Source organism: Brienomyrus brachyistius, chromosome 21 (assembly GCF_023856365.1).
Source record: "Brienomyrus brachyistius isolate T26 chromosome 21, BBRACH_0.4, whole genome shotgun sequence".
Taxonomy (NCBI): domain Eukaryota; kingdom Metazoa; phylum Chordata; class Actinopteri; order Osteoglossiformes; family Mormyridae; genus Brienomyrus; species Brienomyrus brachyistius.
Genome location: NC_064553.1, coordinates 7625915 through 7646111, shown reverse-complemented (window position 1 = coordinate 7646111; position 20197 = coordinate 7625915). Strand labels below are relative to the sequence as shown.

General features: G+C 44.7%; 1 protein-coding gene across 1 annotated transcript in view; it reads left to right on the top strand.

Moving 5' to 3' along the window:
• Positions 1-951: 951 nt before the first annotated feature.
• Positions 952-20197, top strand: part of cdc73 (cell division cycle 73, Paf1/RNA polymerase II complex component, homolog (S. cerevisiae)) — a 39492-nt gene continuing 20246 nt past the window's right edge. The window contains exons 1-10 of the mRNA XM_048990048.1: positions 952-1120; positions 1879-1984; positions 2161-2230; positions 2363-2425; positions 2947-2999; positions 3215-3303; positions 4178-4388; positions 10036-10134; positions 10428-10506; positions 13889-13953. Of these exons, the coding sequence (XP_048846005.1) occupies positions 990-1120; positions 1879-1984; positions 2161-2230; positions 2363-2425; positions 2947-2999; positions 3215-3303; positions 4178-4388; positions 10036-10134; positions 10428-10506; positions 13889-13953 (966 nt within the window). The 5' untranslated portion in view covers positions 952-989. The remainder of the gene's footprint in view (positions 1121-1878; positions 1985-2160; positions 2231-2362; positions 2426-2946; positions 3000-3214; positions 3304-4177; positions 4389-10035; positions 10135-10427; positions 10507-13888; positions 13954-20197) is intronic.

Below are 20197 nucleotides of genomic sequence, written 5' to 3'. Positions count from 1 at the left end.
AAACGTGTAAATCCCTGGATCACCATGACTCAAACTTGATAGGTGATCTGAAGGTAAACAGAAGGTATTGTGGTGTTTATGCACCTGAACCTGTAATAAAATGGTCTTCAGAATGGCGTGTTGCTTTCTTTAAAACCATGCCAAATATGGAACCAGAGAAAAAAAAAATCACAAAACCTGCAAAAAATTAACAATAGTGCAAAGACATTGGTATGATGGCTAAGTCTTTCTTAAGAATGTTTGTGTATCATACATAACCTGACGGATTGTCATTAAGGCTTGTTCGCTTACAAAAGTGATGATACATTATACAGCTTCACTCTAAAAACAATAGCTTGCGATTGTGAATCTAGGATCACAAAAGAGCTAATTTGAAATAGTAAACAATATAATTCACTCTAGTTATAATAATTTGGCCACCTAATAAATGCCCTATGTATGTTCCACACCCACATGTATGTGTGTGTGTCCTCTTCTACCTAGATTTTCTAAATACATATACATTGCATGATTAAAAATGCCAGTTCCAAAGTTGCTGGGCTAATCAAAGCTGTTATTTACAAGAACTTAGGGATAGCTCCTGCACAACATGGCTGCTCCGACTGCAAGGGACAGAAACTGGAATGTACTAGTTGCAGCTAATAAAGTGTCGCCTGCTGGTATAAAGCAGTACCTGCTCTTTTATTCTATTTCTATGTCGACAATTGTAGAGAGTGGATCCAAAACAGTCTGTTCGCAGCATGCCTGTAAAATAGATTATATTGTTTTCCTTTTAGACGTTCAAGTAAAGGACATACAGAAACAAGTATATTTTCTATATGTGTATATTTTTCTTAAATAAGTAAATCATAGCTTTTATATTATTTTGATGAATCATTATAATAACATGCAGAGTAGCGAAATAATTTAAAACAGGCGCGTTCAGAGACTACTCACAATTGAAAACCGCTTGGGGGCCTACCAAATTCACTCTGTGAAGACAAGTGAAGATGGCGGACGTACTGAGTGTTCTTCGTCAGTACAACATCCAGAAAAAAGAAATCGTCGCAAAGGGAGATGAAGTTATATTTGGAGAGTTTTCTTGGCCGAAAAATGTCAAAACTAACTACGTCATTTGGGGGTATGTCGACGAACCGTTTGAGTCTTTAAGATGCTAGCTCCCTCCATGTTAGCTGCCTACAGTTCTTGGTAAACTTTTCCTGCGTTCAAGGCAGCATGTTCGATAAAACAAGCTTTTATGACATAGTTATGGAGTTAGCCTGGTTTATATAAGCGCGTATATTACTGGTACCACTTCGTGTTTTACATATGTGTATAGTTGCGCTCTTAGTGTCTTGTAGCTGCGTAAATACTAGCCATGCAAGTAGGTTGTTTTATTTATATTTTTAGCGTAGCCGCTGTAGCTTCTTACCTGGTCTGTCAAGTCCCGCTACAGACACACAGACCTACCTGTCAGGTAAACCCTTAGACTCGGTACTTTGTATAAACTCGATTGTCTGCTACAGAAATTGCAAGATTAATCTTTGGAAACCGGGACTGAATGTGACATTACTTTAGTGAAGTTGCTGCCATGCTCGTTAGGCGGATTTTCTTGACTATGTCACTACCTCGCATCTTTGAAGTCGCCAAGGTACCGGAATGGTACCGATAGATCCAAAGTCAGACGTTCACTGTTTATGTTTCGAGGGGAAATTGACTTATTGAGTAATTTCGTCACTAGATGTTGGTTTCCATGTGTCAGTCCGCACCTGCTTCCTCAGCTCACGAAATACATTTGAAATTTGCTGTTTACAGCATCGTCACACCCATGTTCTTTGAAAGATACCGCGTCGGGACGTGTTTTCCTTTTGTGTGATTAATATGTATGATTAACTGCAGAACGGGGAAGGAGGGCCAGCCCAAGGAATACTATACTTTGGATTCCATTCTGTTCCTGCTTAACAATGTGCACCTTCCTCATCCATCTTACGTGCGAAGGGCTGCAGTAAGTCTGTTTTTTTGTGTGCCGGTCTTAGATTGCTAGCATCGCAAGTTACTTTCATTAAAATGCTATTGCTATTTTTGTAGTATTTTTCTTTTATAGTTGTTATAACATGCTATTGGTTTTTCCATTTTACTGGAGTTTGCCACTCTTAATTAAAACTTATTTTGACTTCATAGACAGAAAACATTCCTGTTGTAACAAGACCTGACCGAAAGGATTTGCTGTCTTATCTCAATGGAGAAAGTTGTAAGTAAAAATTCATAATAGGTGTGTGTGCAGACATACATGTGCATAATGTGAGTGCTCAGCTATAAAAATGTCTTTTCCAAAATGTGAGCCTTGGAACTGCATTCTTTATATTTAAGCTTTTCTTTACAGCCACCTCAGCAAGTATTGACAGAAGTGCACCAATCGAAATTGGATTACAGAGACCGACACAAGGTTTGTAAACTGTCAGTTATAATTTGCACTGTTCGGTAACTTTAGCAAATATTATGCACAGCACTTCCAGTTTGTATGCTTTTCCTTTGGGTTTAATAGTCATGAATTTACTTCTGCTAGCCTGATGCGTCTCTACATTCCCTGAAAGTTCTTAATGTTGCACCTCTTGTCATTGAGTTGTTTTATTTGTACCTCGCCGTTCATTGGCAGCTTATTGAAAGCATCTACAACATAGAAGCAAATCTAAATCAGCGCTGCAAAATATATTGTTTCAGCCTCATTATTGTAGTGTGCACATGTGCGATCGCGTCGTATTTCACTGCACTGCTTTTTTTTCTCTGTCGGAATAACTCACGACAATACCGTGAACCATTTTACACACACCGCTGGTAGATTATAAGTTCTATTTGGCTATAGGTTAATTTAGGCGATTTAATTAGTTGGAATGGAACTGTGTAAGTCGACAGCATCAGTGGATGTGGTTTGTACCTGTGATGAATGTTTTGTCTTCTCGTGAACAGTTAAGAGAGCAGCAGATGAAGTCTCTTCGGAAGCAAAGAAGCCAAGGGTAGAGGTAAGAAGTATTGTTATGCAATACTGCAGGTTATGGAGTATTGTTTTTGTGCATGGGAGGGTAAGTGTAAGGCTGTGTCATTTAAAGAAAGCTACTCACTGGGAAACAAGCAGACGAGCAGCAGTAATGACTGTACAATTCACTATGCATGTGGCGCATGTGGGAAATATTGTCATAGTGTCCTGCATTAAGTGTGAGTTTGGTTGCTCTGTCAGGATGAAGAACGGGTGCGTCTGGATAAGGAGCGTTTAGCCGCCCGCCTCGAGGGACATAAAGAAGGCATCGTGCAGACCGATCAGATCAGGTATGAATCTTATCATGCAGCATGTATTTTGTCTGCTTCAGGCGGCTCTGTTTGTCTAAGCACAAGCAGGAGCTTTTCAGTACTTGAAATGTGCACAGGAAATGGTTAAATACATCTGAGTAAATGATCGTTTCTGCTACCAATAATATAAGCAGAACTTGAAGATTTAATGTAATGATGTAGCCAGATGGGGATGCTTTCAACCTGCCATGGACAATTTGAAGGATCGTTTCCTCTTTGACTAGTTTACCGACTTTGACGCTCAACACATCAGGCTCTGCCAAATTGCAGTTATAGTTCACATGGTTATTTTTAAGCAGTTGGAGTGGTTTGCCATCGCATACCTATGTCATGATATTTAAGTGCATGTGCAAGCAGTATGACAAGGTCTATTTAAAACGGCAATAAATCCATGTTTCGTAAAACATGTTTTGTCTTGCATTTTGAATCTGAATCTCACATGCAGCTGGATGTCACTGATTCTCGTACTCTGGATATGTACACAGTTAAGACAGTGGTCACATACAGTTCAGATGATATATCTGTTCATGTGTGGTTGATATGTAGAAAAGTATGCACTTGTCTGTGCAAGGTATGCTTTAATAAATGCCGCATGTGGACATTACAGTAAGTACATTGAGTTACATTTTGAAATTGTGCTTGTGGATTCCTTTTCGAAATACTGGTTTTTGGTTGTGCAAATTTGGCTTTTTCACTTCTTATGGAGGTATTGCAGTTACCAAAAATCACTGAGGAAAGTGCATATCCTGCAGCCCGATGAATGTTAAGGTCTCGGTGCTGGAAGGGCATGACAGTAGTGGGTTTTCTTCCTTATATCTCAACACATTTTCATTGGCCGTTCTTGTTCTTTTAGGTCCCTGTCGGACACGATGTCGGTGGAGAAGATCGCCGCTATCAAGGCAAAGATCATGGCAAAGAAACGGTCGACGATCAAGACCGACTTCGATGACGACATTGCCCAGCAGAGGAGTTTCGTCGACGCAGAGGTGGATGTCACCAGGGACATCGTCAGCAGGGAGAGAGTATGGAGGACGAGGACCACGATTCTACAGAGCAGCGGGAAGGTAGGAGGAAGAAGCGTGTGGAGCTCCATTCCTTGTATCGGAACTTTGTCATCGGTGTCGTAATTTGCTTCGTTTTTGAATTCTAAACGTACAACAAAATTCTGAATCCTTTCGTACAGCATTTAGCCCAGAGACATCAGAAGTGCTTTGCGCTAACTGTCAAATGATTGTGTGGACATGCAAGATTTTCTTAAAATGCCGTCCTGTACAGGCATGCATTTTCCAGAAGTATGAGCTCCAGCTCATTTACATTTGTTCTCAAACACAAAGTTTTACTTTATATTTTGGCTTGGATGGATATTTCCGTAAATGCAGCAGAGTACTGGGTGTCCTGCTGTGAACTTGCTAATAAAGGAAAATCGATAAAAGTTTAATCCAGCCTGCCCAATGATTTTTAGAATGCAGACCCAATGGTTTGAAAAAATCCCAAATTACAAATTTTAAAAGTTAAAGAAAAAATAACCCTGTTATTCTTAGGTTTTTTTCTCTCGGGGAGACTAGAGTGTTGAAGGAATATAATTGGCGCCACTATCAGACTGACCAGGCTGAAAAATACAATGCCTGGTGGGGGCAGCAAAATAAATGACTTCCTGGGAAGACCGAAAAAAAACAGGCAGTATGTTTTAAATCGTAGCCGGGAGCCCAGTGATGTCGCTGTGCATGCCAGCTGCCATAGGCCGCACTCTGATGCCGAGTGTGTGAAGATTCGCAGGCGGAAAGCTGCAGAAATCATATGCCCTACCAGCATCAGTCTTTTGCCAGCAATTCTGAGGAGAAATGCAGTTGCTGGCAGAATTTTATGTGTTTCCTGTACTCAGCAGCACTCGGTGAATGAACTAAAAAGTGATTGATTATTATGGTATGCTATACCTTAGTGATATAGATAACAGGCAGGTGAAGCTGACCCTGCTTAGTGTCACAATTTGTTACCAGATATTAATGCGTTATATCAGTAATCACATATTGATTAGAACTTGTAATCTTTTTTGTGAGGGTAGCTTGTATGGAGGCAACCAGTAAACTAACACCCCAGGAATGACTAACACCTCTGGAGTCAAAACAGTTGATGTGAACAGATTTTTTGTTCCCAAGTGTTAAAGGTGATAATGTTTAATTATTGACCTGTTATGCATAGATTGGCCCATGTGGGATTGAGTCCACTGTGGCCCATTAATTGAAATGGATTTGAAAGCCTTGTTGTAAAGGATCTTCTTGTTTGTCATCGAAAGTCCCGTCATTTGCAAGTTTATGTACGTTATGCAACAGCAGTAAGTTGAAAGCTTCTCTACTTAGACGCGTCTTAAATGTGAGGCGCTGAAATATGCGTTTAATGTGTCTGAACATGTATCTGCTGTGTGCACTGAGGCCTTGAGTGCTAAATGTGTCTTAAAGTATAATTCTGCTTAGGTGGCAGAGAGGCACAGAAAAGGATACGATTTGTTAAAGAGGAGGAATGGGTTTGTCATGGAGCAGCTGTTTATCGGTTTTGTTCTTGGTGTGTTTAAGTGTTCAGACTGGGGTCTCTGGTAGGACAACCTGCATTTTTTCCAAGACTCGTGTTTTACGATGGTCTACAGTGCAAGGACTGCTTAACCGTAATTCCTATTGATCAAGAATGGTGGCCCCGGCTTCTCTCTTGGTTAGGGGCTCTTGTGATTGCTCTCCACAGACACTTTGGCCGTATCAGAATCGCCGCTTGTAAATTTTTCAATCTGACCAGTGTGCCCCACTTGGTTACTAGCTTGGTTGTTGAGGGCAATCACGGGCTGCACGACTTGCTCTCAAATTTATTATCTCTGAATCCCTGACATGCCTGCAGAACTAAAGGTAGACTACTTAACAGAATGCAGTAACTGAATATTAGCAGGTTTAATTTTCTGCTAGTTCAGTCTCTTCCCTCCCTGTTTCAGGTGTCGTTCTTCTGCACGGTCTGTCGGACTCGATTTATTTTCAGTTTATCTTTTTAGCACCAATGAGATCGATTTGTGTTCTCGTGGACTACAGCTCTCCCGAGTGAGATCGTCTGACTGATAGCCCATAATTATCATAACAGAGCGATTGAGGAACATACCCCTTTATGAAAATGGACCGTCTGTCTTCAAAGCCTCATCAAAACCGAAAATATAGCACATTTATGGTAAGGAAATGAACCGAATGAGACAGAATAAAGTTTGAGTGTTGGAGCTAAAGGCGTTACCATTGCCCTTCTCTCACAAAGGCTGCAGATCAGTCTTGCATGCTTGAGGGGCTTGTTTAATGGTGACATTTTCAGTATTATGTACTTGAGGCCTTTTGGGGGCTGTCAGTGTTTGGTTTATGTTGAAAGTATTTCTGGTCGGCAGGGGGTGGTTAGCGCCATGCCATTCCCCTGTTTTAAAAGCATTTTAGAACAACACGCACCAACACCACATCTGAGCGGACGAAAAGGGGGCATGGGGTCTTTTCACACCCTCGTTCTCTTTTCCCCATTTGGAGCTGGGGGCTGAGAGGAAGAGCTGGCCGTCTGGTCGGGGTATGGGCTGGTGGGCTTCTCGGCTGCTGCGGTGGTCTTCTGGTCTCCGCGCCAGAGGAAAAAATAGGGGTCCACATAGAGTATATATGGGGAGTGAGAGTATGTGTACAGCGTTCATTTCTGTGTGTCTAAATCCACGGCCCCCTGGGGCTCCTGCACTGTGGCTGCCGGATGACCTCCCTCCGGAGCTCTCCTCTGCCCTTTTCTGGGTGAGGGCTGCTATTCTCCCTGCGTTGGTCCTCCTGGGGCTCCCATGCCCTGGGGGGCCTCTGGATGTCTGGGGCCCGGGTCTCCTCCCTGTCTGCTTCATGTCCTGAGGGGTGGGGCTGTGGCTCCCCGCACACACTACTGGACATTTACATGGAGAAACCTTATGAACACCAGCGCACTCACACACATAGGTGTACAAACAGGTACTCACAGACACACACAGGTGTACAAACAGGTACTCACAGACACACACAGGGGTACAAACAGGTACTCACAGACACACACAGGGGTACAAACAGGTACTCACAGACACACACAGGGGTACAAACAGGTACTCACAGACACACACAGGTGTACAAACAGGTACTCACAGACACACACAGGTGTACAAACAGGTACTCACAGACACACACAGGTGTACAAACAGGTACTCACAGACACACACAGGTGTACAAACAGGTACTCACAGACACACACAGGTGTACAAACAGGTACTCACAGACACACACAGGTGTACAAACAGGTACTCACAGACACACACAGGGGTACAAACAGGTACTCACAGACACACACAGGGGTACAAACAGGTACTCACAGACACACACAGGGGTACAAACAGGTACTCACAGACACACACAGGGGTACAAACAGGTACTCACAGACACACACAAAAAAAAAGTATTTCTGACAAAACTAGATTGACTTGAATTCAGTGCTAGCTGGTACACCAGTGTGTACTGTACTTAAATTACCCCCCCTTTTCCCGCACTCACTCACACACACACACACACACACACACACACACACACACACACACACACACACACACAATTAAGTGTATCAAGCTTTCTCGGCAAAGCCTTCTTAGTATTGGTTCAATACGAGCAACTTTACTGTGTGTATAGCTGATTTTAATTAAACTTAGCTTTATATTCTGAATTGGTTAAGATTAAATGAAGGTAACACTGACTGGCAGAGGGTACATTATTTTACTTGGCCAGTCATTTGTTTAATTCAGTTTTCATTTCACTTTGCACAAGTGTATGATGAAATAGGATATTCTCTACCTGGGATTCTGGCTACTGCATTTAACATGATATTGGGTTATTGTCAAACTCTCGATGCATTTTTCTTTTCAGCCTTTGAAGTGTCGCATGTTAACTTTCCACATTATTTGATGGACTCTGCAGGTAGTCCCAAGGCAAAGCTCTGTTCAGATTTGCGGCATAAATTGTAATTCATTATTCGTTCAGCAGGGGGCAGAGTTGCTCTGCAGCAGCTGCGATAAAAAAATTTTTTTTCCTGCCTGCTAAGAAAAGCTGTACCTTTTTTTTCTGATTGCAAATTTATCTTTTAATTGTTCGCAATTAAATAGTGTTAAGAGCCTTCTAATGCACCCTTATCTGTATAGTTAGTTGATTAAAACTAGGCACAGTTTAACTGGCAGAAAATAAATGAGTGATTTAATTTTATGCACTGACTTCAGCCGGTAAATGCTGGTGCAGCTGTAAGCATTGTTGTTCATTCACCAGACATGCATGCTGTCATTTCCTGTGCCTGATATTCACGTTCGGTTCGGCGCGCACAGCACCGCCGCTGACGGTTTTCCCTTTGCGTGTTTGCGTGGAAGTTTCCCCCTTGCGCCATTGCCTGGCTTATGAACACTGCTCTGGTGTTGCATGGTTCAGAAAAGCCTACATGTTGATTTGTATTTTTAGATCATTTGAATTTTAGTGCAGTCATGAGAAATCTTCATTCCAGAATGTTCTTTTGTGAGAAGGAGGTTTGTGGAAGGCTTGATTTTAATTAATTTTAGAAGTTGCAGCAATCTTTACATGTACTGTAACCCTGTAGAATTTTTTAATTTTTTTTTTTATTCAGATTATTAAGTTGGATTATTGGGGGTTTGCCCTGGAAGTAAATTTGCTGCCATCGTTGTATATTAAGTTTAAAGTCGGTCACTCCATTAATCGGCATTTGCGGATGACAAGTTTTCGCAGACGTGACCCACGCTGCCCTCTCTCTGCTCTTTTTGTGGATACAGTCATTCAGTTGTCAGCCTCCCAATTATGAGGAGACGATGATTCTACTTCAGCTGTGGGGGGGGCGGGGGTACTCACCAGTCTTAAAAGCCTGGGAGTCTGACTGAATTGACACGCCGGTTGTTAAGGAAAGATTATTGTAATACAATTACACTGTCCACTCCCTGTGATTTAAGTAAGACGATGTACGTGGTTGGAGCGGTGTGCGGTGGAAACACTGGGTCGCCATGTTTTTCTGGGACCCTCGCCGGATCCGAGCCTTCGTAGCAACATCTCGAGCCAGATGGCGTGGGTGATTTGCGACATCCCCAAGATGGTGCTGAAAACCTGCTACCACACCACAGCAATCTTGTGGAAAAGGAAGGCGTAATTACAGTGATATTCTTTGATCTTCCCCAGGGGACCAAAATAAGTTGAAGTCGGCACAGCTCCCCACGGTAAACAGTCTGGAGGCGCTCATTATTTTAGACACCGGCTCCTCAAATTTATGTATCGCCGGCTATATTTATCTCTGAGGCGTCCGTTCTCGGTCTGTGCTGCGTCTGTGGCACCTTCCAGCCCGGGTCTGATGTCTATTCCAGATCTGCCGTTGCGTACGGTGATCGTCACGCGGGCACTGGGGGCCGAGGGATGCCGCGGGGCGGCAGGGGATCGATTTGGGACTGGCGTGTTTCTCAGGTGCCGTCACCGTAACCTTCTGAAGACCATGTGCGTGACCCTGCTGTTTCCCGTGTCTGATTTATGATTAGGGTTTGACTGATGTGCATCTGACCTTTTGTTTTGATCTCCCCAGGGAGTGCGGCAGCAATGCCCGCCCACCCGCACACACACACACACACACACACACACCACAGTGACGGCCATCTCTCTCTTTTGTTTTCAGAACTTTTCCAAGAACATATTTGCTATTCTGCAGTCCGTGAAAGCCAGGGAGGAGGGTAGAGCCCCTGAACAGCGGCCAGCCCCCAACACCACCCAGGTGGTAAGCGTGCCGCCCCCCTCCCCCCCCCCCCCCACCCCAAGCAAGTGCCTCAACTTCACGTCTTATGTTCCTCTTCAAGGCCCCCTTTCACCTTTATCAGTTTCGGAGCAGTGGGGTGCATAATACCGCTCTATTAATCTGTGTTACTGCAGCACTGGGTGCGACACAACAAATCTCCTGATATAGCTTTGCTAACGTGAATGTTTTCACACAAGCTAAATAAGCATTGGTGTAGTTAGCGATGTGGAATGTTGATTGGTGTCTCTCTGCCCCCCCCCCTCCCCCATCCAAAGGACCCATCAGTAAGGAACAAACCGCCAGTACCAGCTGCTTACAACAGATATGACCAGGAACGGTTTAAAGGGAAAGAAGGTGAGTGGACTGATAACCGCAGTGTGTCTCCACGCCCTCCACCATCTATACCGAGAGGCTTCACACCGTTGGCCTCGTGTTGCCTTTGTGTGCCATGACTCACTGTTAATGCCATGTGCTTTACATAATACACATGTATTGTCTATTATTATTTTTTTCTCGTACTGAATCATCAGGTTTGTTGAATGATTAAAATGACACCTTTTGTCTTAATGAATAGAATGACATGCTTTTAAAATGTCTAGCTTTTGCACCTCTGTGGTGCCTTATGGACCATGTATGACTGCAAGAAGGGATAATTATTTGCTCGCGTTGGCTGACTGACTGGTTTGTCGGGATTCTGTCTCTCTGAGGTTGCTCCGGTCACAGTGATATTTGTCGATTGAGTGACTAATGCCTGATGTGCTCGTCCCTGACTCATTCTACCTGTCACCGCAATCCACATCTTGAACCTGTCCATTGATATTCCAAATCGACGCGCCACCAATGACAGCTTGCGATCGCTCGTCCTATTACCCATGAAAAGTGAGTCGAAACGGACATCCGAGTAGATGGTCAGAGTGGTGAACATGCAGGGCGGAATTCAGTGGCTAGCTTATAGCTTGTTTCTCGGCCGAATCTTATCGATTGCTTCTTAGCCGAATTCTCATCACGCTACCTGACGTTTCAGTTCAGCACTGACAGCAACGGTTACGTATAACCATTTGCTTTGCACGTTTTTTTTTTGTCAGTGTGTTACACTTATAAATAAGATGTTAAAGATGGATTGGTGGTGGGGGGGGGGGCGAAATACTCTGGAAGATTACTGATTATGCTGCTAATGCAAGTTCGGGGGGGGCCAGTGCAGTGTCTAGCCGGGAAGGAAACAGAGTCGTGAATGTGAGTGGGAACAGTGGGCAGGCTTGCAATTAAAATGACAGGCTTTGGACGAGCATCATTCCTCCCAATCATCAGCTTTTGCTCTTCGCCGTGACAGTGCCGCGTATCACACCGCTCCATCCCAACCCACTGGGCCGCCATCGCGGCACACTTAAACCGCAGGCGCCGCATCCTCCCACGCTTCGAAAATATGGCCTGCCAAATGTGTCCGTGCAGGGAAAAAAGCACTAATTAAATTGGAAACATTGAGACCTCTGGCTCATCAGCCTCGTATCGACGATCAATTAAGGACTGTCGTACATGGCAGGGTGAGTAACGCCGTCGCCTGAATTGAGAGCGGGTAGCAAAAACCGGCGGACGTTGATTCATGTCTGCTCCTCTGCACACTAATTGAGTGTCCTGTGTTGCCGTGTTACCAGTTCAGTAGAAGTAGGCATCGTCCACGTCTGGTCCATGTGTTGGGTTTTGAGTGTGGGACGCTGATCGAACATTGACAAAGGTGCGTTATCAGCAGAATTATCATTTATCGTTATCATTAATGCGGGAATGAAAATGGTAACAAATGCTTGTGATTGTTAATCGAAATTAAGACAAAATCCAAGGCATAACTTAGACACAAAAGCTAATCTGCGGTGAAAGGAAATTCCAAAACTAATGTAAATAAAAATGAGCAAATATGCGAGAATTTTTTTTCTGTTTTTCCAGCTTCTATTTTTGAGTCGCACAGTATGGAACCATTGTGAGTACCATGCCAGCTCTAAGAGAAGCGAGTGTGTCGTGGATGTAAATGGTCGATTTCCAGGTGTGCAGCGTAAGGAACGGAACCCGGTTATAAATAGACGGGTTTGCAATGTTTATAAAAGTGGTACCTTTGTTCGTAACACATAGTGCTCTGTGGGGTTTTTTGTTTGAGGGTTTAATCTATTCATTTGAGGACTTTATTTCAGAAAGTACAAACAAACAAAAATGCTCGAACTCATAAAACTTAAGAGAACCTTTAATAAAGGAAGCAAATTTGAAAAAAAATAAAGTATTGAATAAGATCTAATATAAAGAAATGGAATTAAAATTACCTTGGTTACCACGTGGGGCTGCTGTTTAGGCTTTCAGTTCACACATCCTCTCCCGCCTTTTTAGAATGTCACATCTACCAAGTCTCTTAGACACATCTGGTTGTTTGTTGTGTTGTTGTGATGTGTGTGTTTGGATGACGACGAGGTCCTAGTTAAATATGGCTTCTCCTGCTGTTTGTAAAACGTGCTCATAGCAGAGAACTTAAATGCTGAATTTGTATCCTGGTCAACGTGCTGGTACAAGGGACTGCTTACGGGGTGGGGGGTGACCGAACGGCTGCTGGTGACACTCCAAGGCATTTGGAACCGGATTTGATATAAGTGGGTAATTATAAAAGTGATACCAGTGGAACCGGAAAAGCCATCGCTAGTCCTCATGTTCCCTCGTGTGCAATTTGGTGCCTGCAGGAACCCGGCCCGCAGATGGAGAGTGCCTTTGTCTCAGGGCTTTTTCAGCTCGCCCCACACACACACAAACATGCATCCTGTGGGAGTTCCTATTCCGTCACACAAACTCTGAAGCACTGCTTCACCATCACTCCTATGTTTGTTACGTTAGCATTTCTGTGGGCCTCGCTCCCATCCCACTGTTCATGTGTTTGTGAAGGATCAAAACCAGCTTTTTTATATCATAATATAATGATCATTCCACTCCTCTCACACCTCTCCCTCCGAGGCGAGGGATCTGTGCCAGCAATCTGAAGGTTGCGGGTTCGAATCCCGTGAATGCCAGCAGTGATCCTACTTAACTGGGCCCTTGAGCAGAACCCCTTAACCTGCAGTTGCCTCATATTGGGTGTGACGTTAACCTACATCCTGTCCTGCAAGCAGGTCCTCCAGCTTACAGGGAAATTTTGAGGGTTGGTGGCAGGATTGGCACTCCAGCCACTGGAAAAAAAACCAAACACTGGTCCATTTGGGCTAGTGTGGTACTGAGGTATCACCCACTGCACGGCTGCATGGAGGTTCTCATCCTTGAGGTGGTTTGTCGTGTGGTGGGTGTGGCAACGCGCTGTGTCAGCGCACTCCTTACCTCTCTCACACTCACAATTTGAACCTTTAATTTTCCGTACTGTTAAGCCATCCGGACATAAGTGGTAAATGGGATTTGACGGTATTTTCAAAAGCCACTGTTATGAAAAATGGGCAATTTAAAATTTCGGCAAATGAAAATACACGCCCTAAATTCCGGCAGTATCTCAGTAAGTGTGGGGTTTTTGTTGCATGTGGGAAATTTTAAACAAGCGTATCCTTGTAGATGCACATTATCTGCCTCGAGTACTTCCACCAGAGTAAAATATCGCTAAATGATGCGGTGTGATTCTTCGTAAGCCGCCTTTGATGTGAAATGTGGGATGTCTTTCCGAAACACTGATATTCTCTGCAGAGGGGGTAATGATGTTGCCTTTTTCTCTCCCTACCCTCTTCAGAAACCGAGGGCTTCAAGATCGACACTATGGGCACCTACCACGGCATGACTCTGAAGTCTGTGACGGTAAGCCTAATTATGTGTCTCTAGCGAAGTCCGCTCGCTCTTTCCGTCTGCTGTATCTGCCGACTGAATGCTGCTCGCCATTTAAGCCTGTCATCGCCGTTCGACGACTTGACGTGATTTTCTGTCTTTAGTAACTGCCGTTTTGTGAGGATCTTTTTTTTTTTTGTTTTTCCGATTAGCTAGTAGGGAATATGCCACGGATGTTGGCCAGTTGTTTTGCATTTAAAAGTAAATAGTAACATCTGTTCATCTCTGTATTGCAAATGGCAGCTGTTCTTGTTGCATATCACCTTTCGGCAGCTACCTGCCAGCTCGCTCCTGCCGAAACGTCACGTGGCTCTTGCAGATCGGCGCCTAGTTACCGTCAGAGCGAGATTCCCCTCCCCGCTTCCCCTGGAGGTTATTCCGGGGGAGCGCATGCAGGCCTGCTTACTGGCAGCCTAAAGTATTGAGAGCTCTTCTGTTTTAGTAGATTATTTATTTTATTTGTATTTTTATAAACGCGCTATAAACACAATAGCATCTGGCTGGATATGATGTAACCAACTCTCGTTATAGCTATATTGTTATATCGTGATTAATCAGGAAATTACATTTCATTGGTTAGTCCTCAAATAATTGAATATACCCCTAACACAGCCCCGGTCGACCGTCTCATTTCTGATTGGTTCCCCTTCCTTAGGCATCAGCTCAGTGCCCGCCCCAACGTCAACCCATGAGTCCTTGGTTACCGCATGTCAATGTTTCTGTAACCCATGATTGTTTGTCATATATTCTGTTAATCAGCAAGTTACCCTTCATATGATGCCGACACCGGTCCGCTCGTCAAAACCACTCCACCTCCCATGTCCTCCACCCTTAGTCAGAGGATAGTCGCCTTAGTGATTCGCGCCACTCGCCACAAGACAGTTTATCACCATCTGCTCTGGGTCACAGCACCTCAACAACCCAACACTTCTCTACCTTCACTAAAATCATCTATCCAGCACATAGTGGAGCAGACATCATGCTAAAAGATTAAATGAGATAAACAGAGTAAGTGTCAAACAATAAATGCAACACAGCTACTAACACAAGAACTTAATACTAAGCTAGCGATACCACTAAGGAAATTTTCTAGCACAGCTGAAACTCTTATGAAGCTGCAATTACAGTACAACAGATTTAAATTTTTTTTCCTCTCGCACCTGACATCGTAACAGCTGATATTTTTAGGGTCTGACACCGAAAGGTCAGACCTTACGGTCCACTGGACTTTAATTAAAAATCCGACCGCGGAACTGAGCGCCCAGGTCTATTAGGCTTAGGTGTCAAATAAGATGGATCAGCTATAGGTGTATGTGGTGCTTTTTTGTGCCATCCGCTACCCCCCCCCCCCCCCCCCCCCCCCCCCCAATCGCACACTCACACACAACCCTATTCCCTGGAAATTATTTTATGCTTGCTTGTAAATGCTTATAAAGACCATTACATTTCCTTGCAAAAAAATTAAGGAAAAATTGCAGAAAAGTTGTAGTCAGCGCAGTCTGCCAGATGGGTTGTATGGACGGCTTGGTGAACATTTGTGTCTTTGAAATGTTGGATGTCTCACGCACTGGTCACACTTGTGATTTTTTAAATGGAGGAATCTGCAGCAGTCCCCTCCCCCCCCCACAACAACTTAAGTATTTCCAAGGACTTTTAGCATTTGATTTTTAAATTGGATGCATTGCAGCCTTGGGCAGTAGCTTCGCTTTAACACGGTGTGCATCCGCGTGCGACTGAGATGTATGGCTACATAATCCCTTTAAGCAGGTGACTGGTAACACTAAATCTAGTACAGTTAGCAGTACAGTTCCTTAAGTGTGTTTTCCATCCCCTCCACTGGCTAAATCGCCCTGGAAATGCGGGGGCAACGTAGCCTCACAGCCCCCCGGCTTTGACGGCGATGGTGCCGACATCTGTTATAACAGCAGCATCCTTGAGCTGAGTGTGGGGCTCGGTGCTCTGATTGATAACTGCATCAGCCGACGGTGAGCACTGACCCCTCTCTGCCCCCCCGAGTCCATTTCTCACGGCTTCTTGCCGGAGTACGTGCGGCTCGGCGTGATTAATTACCCTTTGTGGGTCCGCCGGTCTCCTACGGCTGCACTTTGCACAATTAATCACCCCATAAGCCACTAGGACATTTATTTCAGTTCATAACCACCTGTGTTTTTTCCCTTTTCTCTTCCTCCCGGATGCCATTTGGCTCGGCTCCTGCCCCGGCTGCTGGCGTTGGCTTCCTAATCCCTTATCGCTTTGTCCGGGATGGTGGGGGAGAGGCACGGGTCCAGTGGGGGCAGCCGTGACCACGGGTTTTCTTTTCTCCTCTCTCTCTCTCTCTCTCTCTCTTTTTTAACCTTTCAATTAGCAATTGATTTACACCAGTAACAACAGGTGAGCATTGCTCCAAATAATGAGTCCACAAGGACAATTAAGCCCCAAGGCTGAGTGGGAGAAAGGACAGCGGGGGCTTGCGGTTCATGAGGGAGCGGGGTTTGGCAGCCCCCAACAGCACTGGAGGTTAATGATAATGCAGGAACCGCGCTGGTCTGTCTGCTGGTCACTTGCTGGCTGTAGTGTATTGAGAATTTAGCAACATAAAGCTTTTCTTGTTTTAGCTCTAAAGCTGTCTTTGCAAAGATGGATTTTTGGTTTCTCTGTAAATTATTTGAAAAAATGCTTTTCCAGAGATGCCTGGTTGCCTTTTTTGTTTTGGGTTTGCGGGGTGGATACAAATGAGTATCCGCTTGGGGTCTTAAAACGTCGTGGGGAAACTGACCAGCAGAGTAGGCGGAAACCTGTTACCAAGGTAAACACTATGGTACCCGTAGGAGGAGATAGACGACTAGCGTGGTCATTATTCTCTGGGGTTTACCGTAAAACTGCAATAAATCTTGCTGCGTAAACTAGCATTTGTTCAGTGTGTTGCATACTTGTCGAAGTTTTTGCGTGACTGGAGGCAGAACATGTTTCCGGTTTGGTCAGCCCGGGCGGTGACCTGGAACGCGGTCATCTTACGCCATTTCCAAACCTATTTTTGTCGCGCGTGCTGTGCAGCCTCATTCCCGCCATCTGCGGCCCGGCCGCTCCTTCGCGGTCCTCAATCGGGCATGTCGCGGGTAACCGCGCCGCGCGGCTGTCAGGCCCAGGGGCGCCAAGGCAGCAGCGGAACGGGCCACCTGGCCTCCTGTGTTCCCCCTCAGCCCATAAAGGCTCTCATCACCGTGAAGCGCGGCCTGGCACACACAACAGCAGGAAGGGACATTCCGGAGAGGTCAGAGTTCCTCCCAGCGCCCATCCGGGCCGGCCCACCTCCCCTGCTCTCTCTGCTGCTGTGTGAGCCTAGAGGGCGTCAGCTTTAAGGCCCTGATCTCCACCCGCCGTCACCTACAGCCAACTTCCTGTATATGATGCGAGGAGTCATACACTATAAGCTGGAATATCGTCCTCGTTCATAGTGAAAATGGGAAGGAAGTACACTGAGACATGTAAACAGAATAGAAACGTGACGTTTTAAGACATGAACATTACAGCAAACACCAAGATACCCTGCCGCCCGATTGGCAGGGAACGATCGGGATCAGTTTTAATGTAAACTGATGTTTACACATACAAGGAAACCAGAGACAAATCTGGTTTCTAATTGTTCTCAGTTTACTTAAACAGGACAGACGTACAGCAGAAAAACAGGACTAAAAATCAATTAAGTACAGTATGTACAGAAGTGACTTAAGGCAGAGAGCCATAGTGCAAACGTGCATAGTGCAAAGATACTGGTTGCTATATATATGTGAGGTATAGTGGATGCTTGTGATGGCTGATTATTATGCAATATTGTCCTTGGCACTCAATTGTTCATTTGAGTGATGGACTGTGGAAGGGAACTATTCATGTGTCTGCTTGTTTTGGCGTAGTGCTTGTCAGAGGGGAGGAGTTTGAACAGGATATGCCCATGATGTTGTTCTGCAGTGAATGATTTTTCCTTCCTGACTCCGGGGCCTATATAAGTTCTGAATGGAGGGCAGATTCGTGTTGATCTTTTTCCCCCACAATCCTAACTGCAAATTGGCAAATTTGGTATGGAAGTTGGGCATGGAAGCATACTGTACAATAAACACGTAGATTTATGAATTATGAGTTCTTTTAACAAACCCAGGCCTTGGCGGCGAGGGGTCAGACTGTTCAGCAGTCGAATAGTCTTTAATTTCCGCCTTACAAATTACTGTTCGGGTAATGCACTGCTACATCTAGACTAAATCTGTATTCAGAAATGTCAGCCTGAAAGTTCAGCTTGTAAAAATTGTTAAATGACTTATCAGCATTGCTGCCTAATAGCTAACATCATCTCCTGTGTTTGTTTATCAGATTAGGGAGAGATGCTGGTGAATGTAAGAAATGTGATAAATTCTTTTTCCACCTTATTGAATTGGAGGGCTGATCCTAATTTAGTTGAGGCTGGAGTGGGTCTTTCTGTGGAAAGTCTGTAAAATTGGTATTTTTATTTAATGATGCCCGTGAAGTCAGCGGTGTCATATGACTGCCAAGTACGGGTGATGACTGCATCTCTGTGTACGCTCACAGTGGGAGTCATGCACAAGTGGAGTCGCATCCCATAATGCCAGCGTGTAATCTGGAGCAATTCGGTCAAGCAGCCCTCTAGAAGAATCTCCAGGTCAATTAGGGAAAAGGCAGCAGGTTAAAATTAACTGTCATCTTAAAATGTATTGGTCAAAAGCAAAACCAGCCTCTTGGTAACTGCTGGTCTGTTTTATGGTAAGCCGTGACATTGGGCGTAATGGGCAGTGACCAGACATTATGGGATGGATTTCAGAGGGTGGTTGGGGGAGCGTAGTGACGTACACAAGCATGTCCTTCACCGACTCTCATAAATTTCAATGATGGTAGCCTTTGATCACCTCAACATTGATATGCTTATTATAAACATTGCTAAATGGTCCCCCCCCCCCCCCCTTCAAACACCACCATGGTTTTTGACCCCGTCGGTACTATAAAATTGTGATTGTGCTTCACAGAGGTTTCAGAACAATCGTTTGCCTCCCTCGCATGAGATGTATACATCCCCAGCTAGCGTACGTTTGGCTGCCGGCCGCCCGCGCGCTTACCGTTGATTTCGCCGCTTATTTATGGAGCCCATTAAAGCACAGCCGCGGCTCAGCGTTGATACGTTGCGCCCTTAGCAGCTGACCTGAGATCATTTACCTCGTAACGGTTGAGGTTATTACCAGTCGGCGCCGCGCTCGCTCTAAATCAGCGAGGTCGTAAAGGGTGACACTTTCAGAAAGAAACTCCTCTTTTTGTTTACCTCCGGCGTGTGGCGGATGTGTGACTTACCTACGGTTTGTTTTAATGATTAATTTCTTAACTGGGTGTGAATTGGCAATATGCTCTGGAGATTGCTTTTATAGCCTCTAATTTGTGAGATTCGATCTCAGTTGGGGCGGAATTAAAATGAGCAGAGGATTTAAATTTTCCTGGAAGCAAAGGATTTATATAAAAAAAAATTATTTAGCTAGGTTTTCTGTGCCATGTGCTGGATTGCTGGCATCTACAAGCACATCCTCTTAGGACAAGCCTTTTTTTTGTGAAAGGTTTTCTGTTTAAAGGTAGCCAGAAAACACTGTGATCCTCAAGTTCCCAGTTTAGCCACCTTTTTAAATGACCCCCCGGGACACTCCACCCTCCCCTGTACAGCTGCGGTTTGCTGTAAATATGTAAATATGTAATGCAAGCTTAGCCATGTGTGCAGAAGTACATGGTGCAGGGGAGTCCCCTCCGCTAAGCATGGACAGGATGTGCCACAGCTCACGGAAGCCTATGTTCAAGAAGGGTTTTTGATCTCTTCTGCTGAGCAAGGCAGCTAACAGAGAAGGTGCATTTGCATGCTTGTATGTTCCTCATTCTATCTGCGACTTGCTCCAGTCAGCCTTCTGAGAGAAATCTACAAATTTGGTTTTTGTGCATCTTGAGCGTCCCTGCCTTTTAGTTTTACCTTAAATATTTCATTCTATCTTAGCCATGTCTGTTCTTCCGATGTCGCAACCTGGCCATGGTTGTGGTGTGTTGAATCTGCTTCTGATCAGAATCATTTACTTTTTCTGGTTAAGTGGTAAGTCTTAAGCAGCCCCCCACCCCTCCCCACCCCGGGAGTCATGTGAGAGAGCTAAGTTTATGCCTCCTGTGCCCTGGCTGCTCTTTCTGT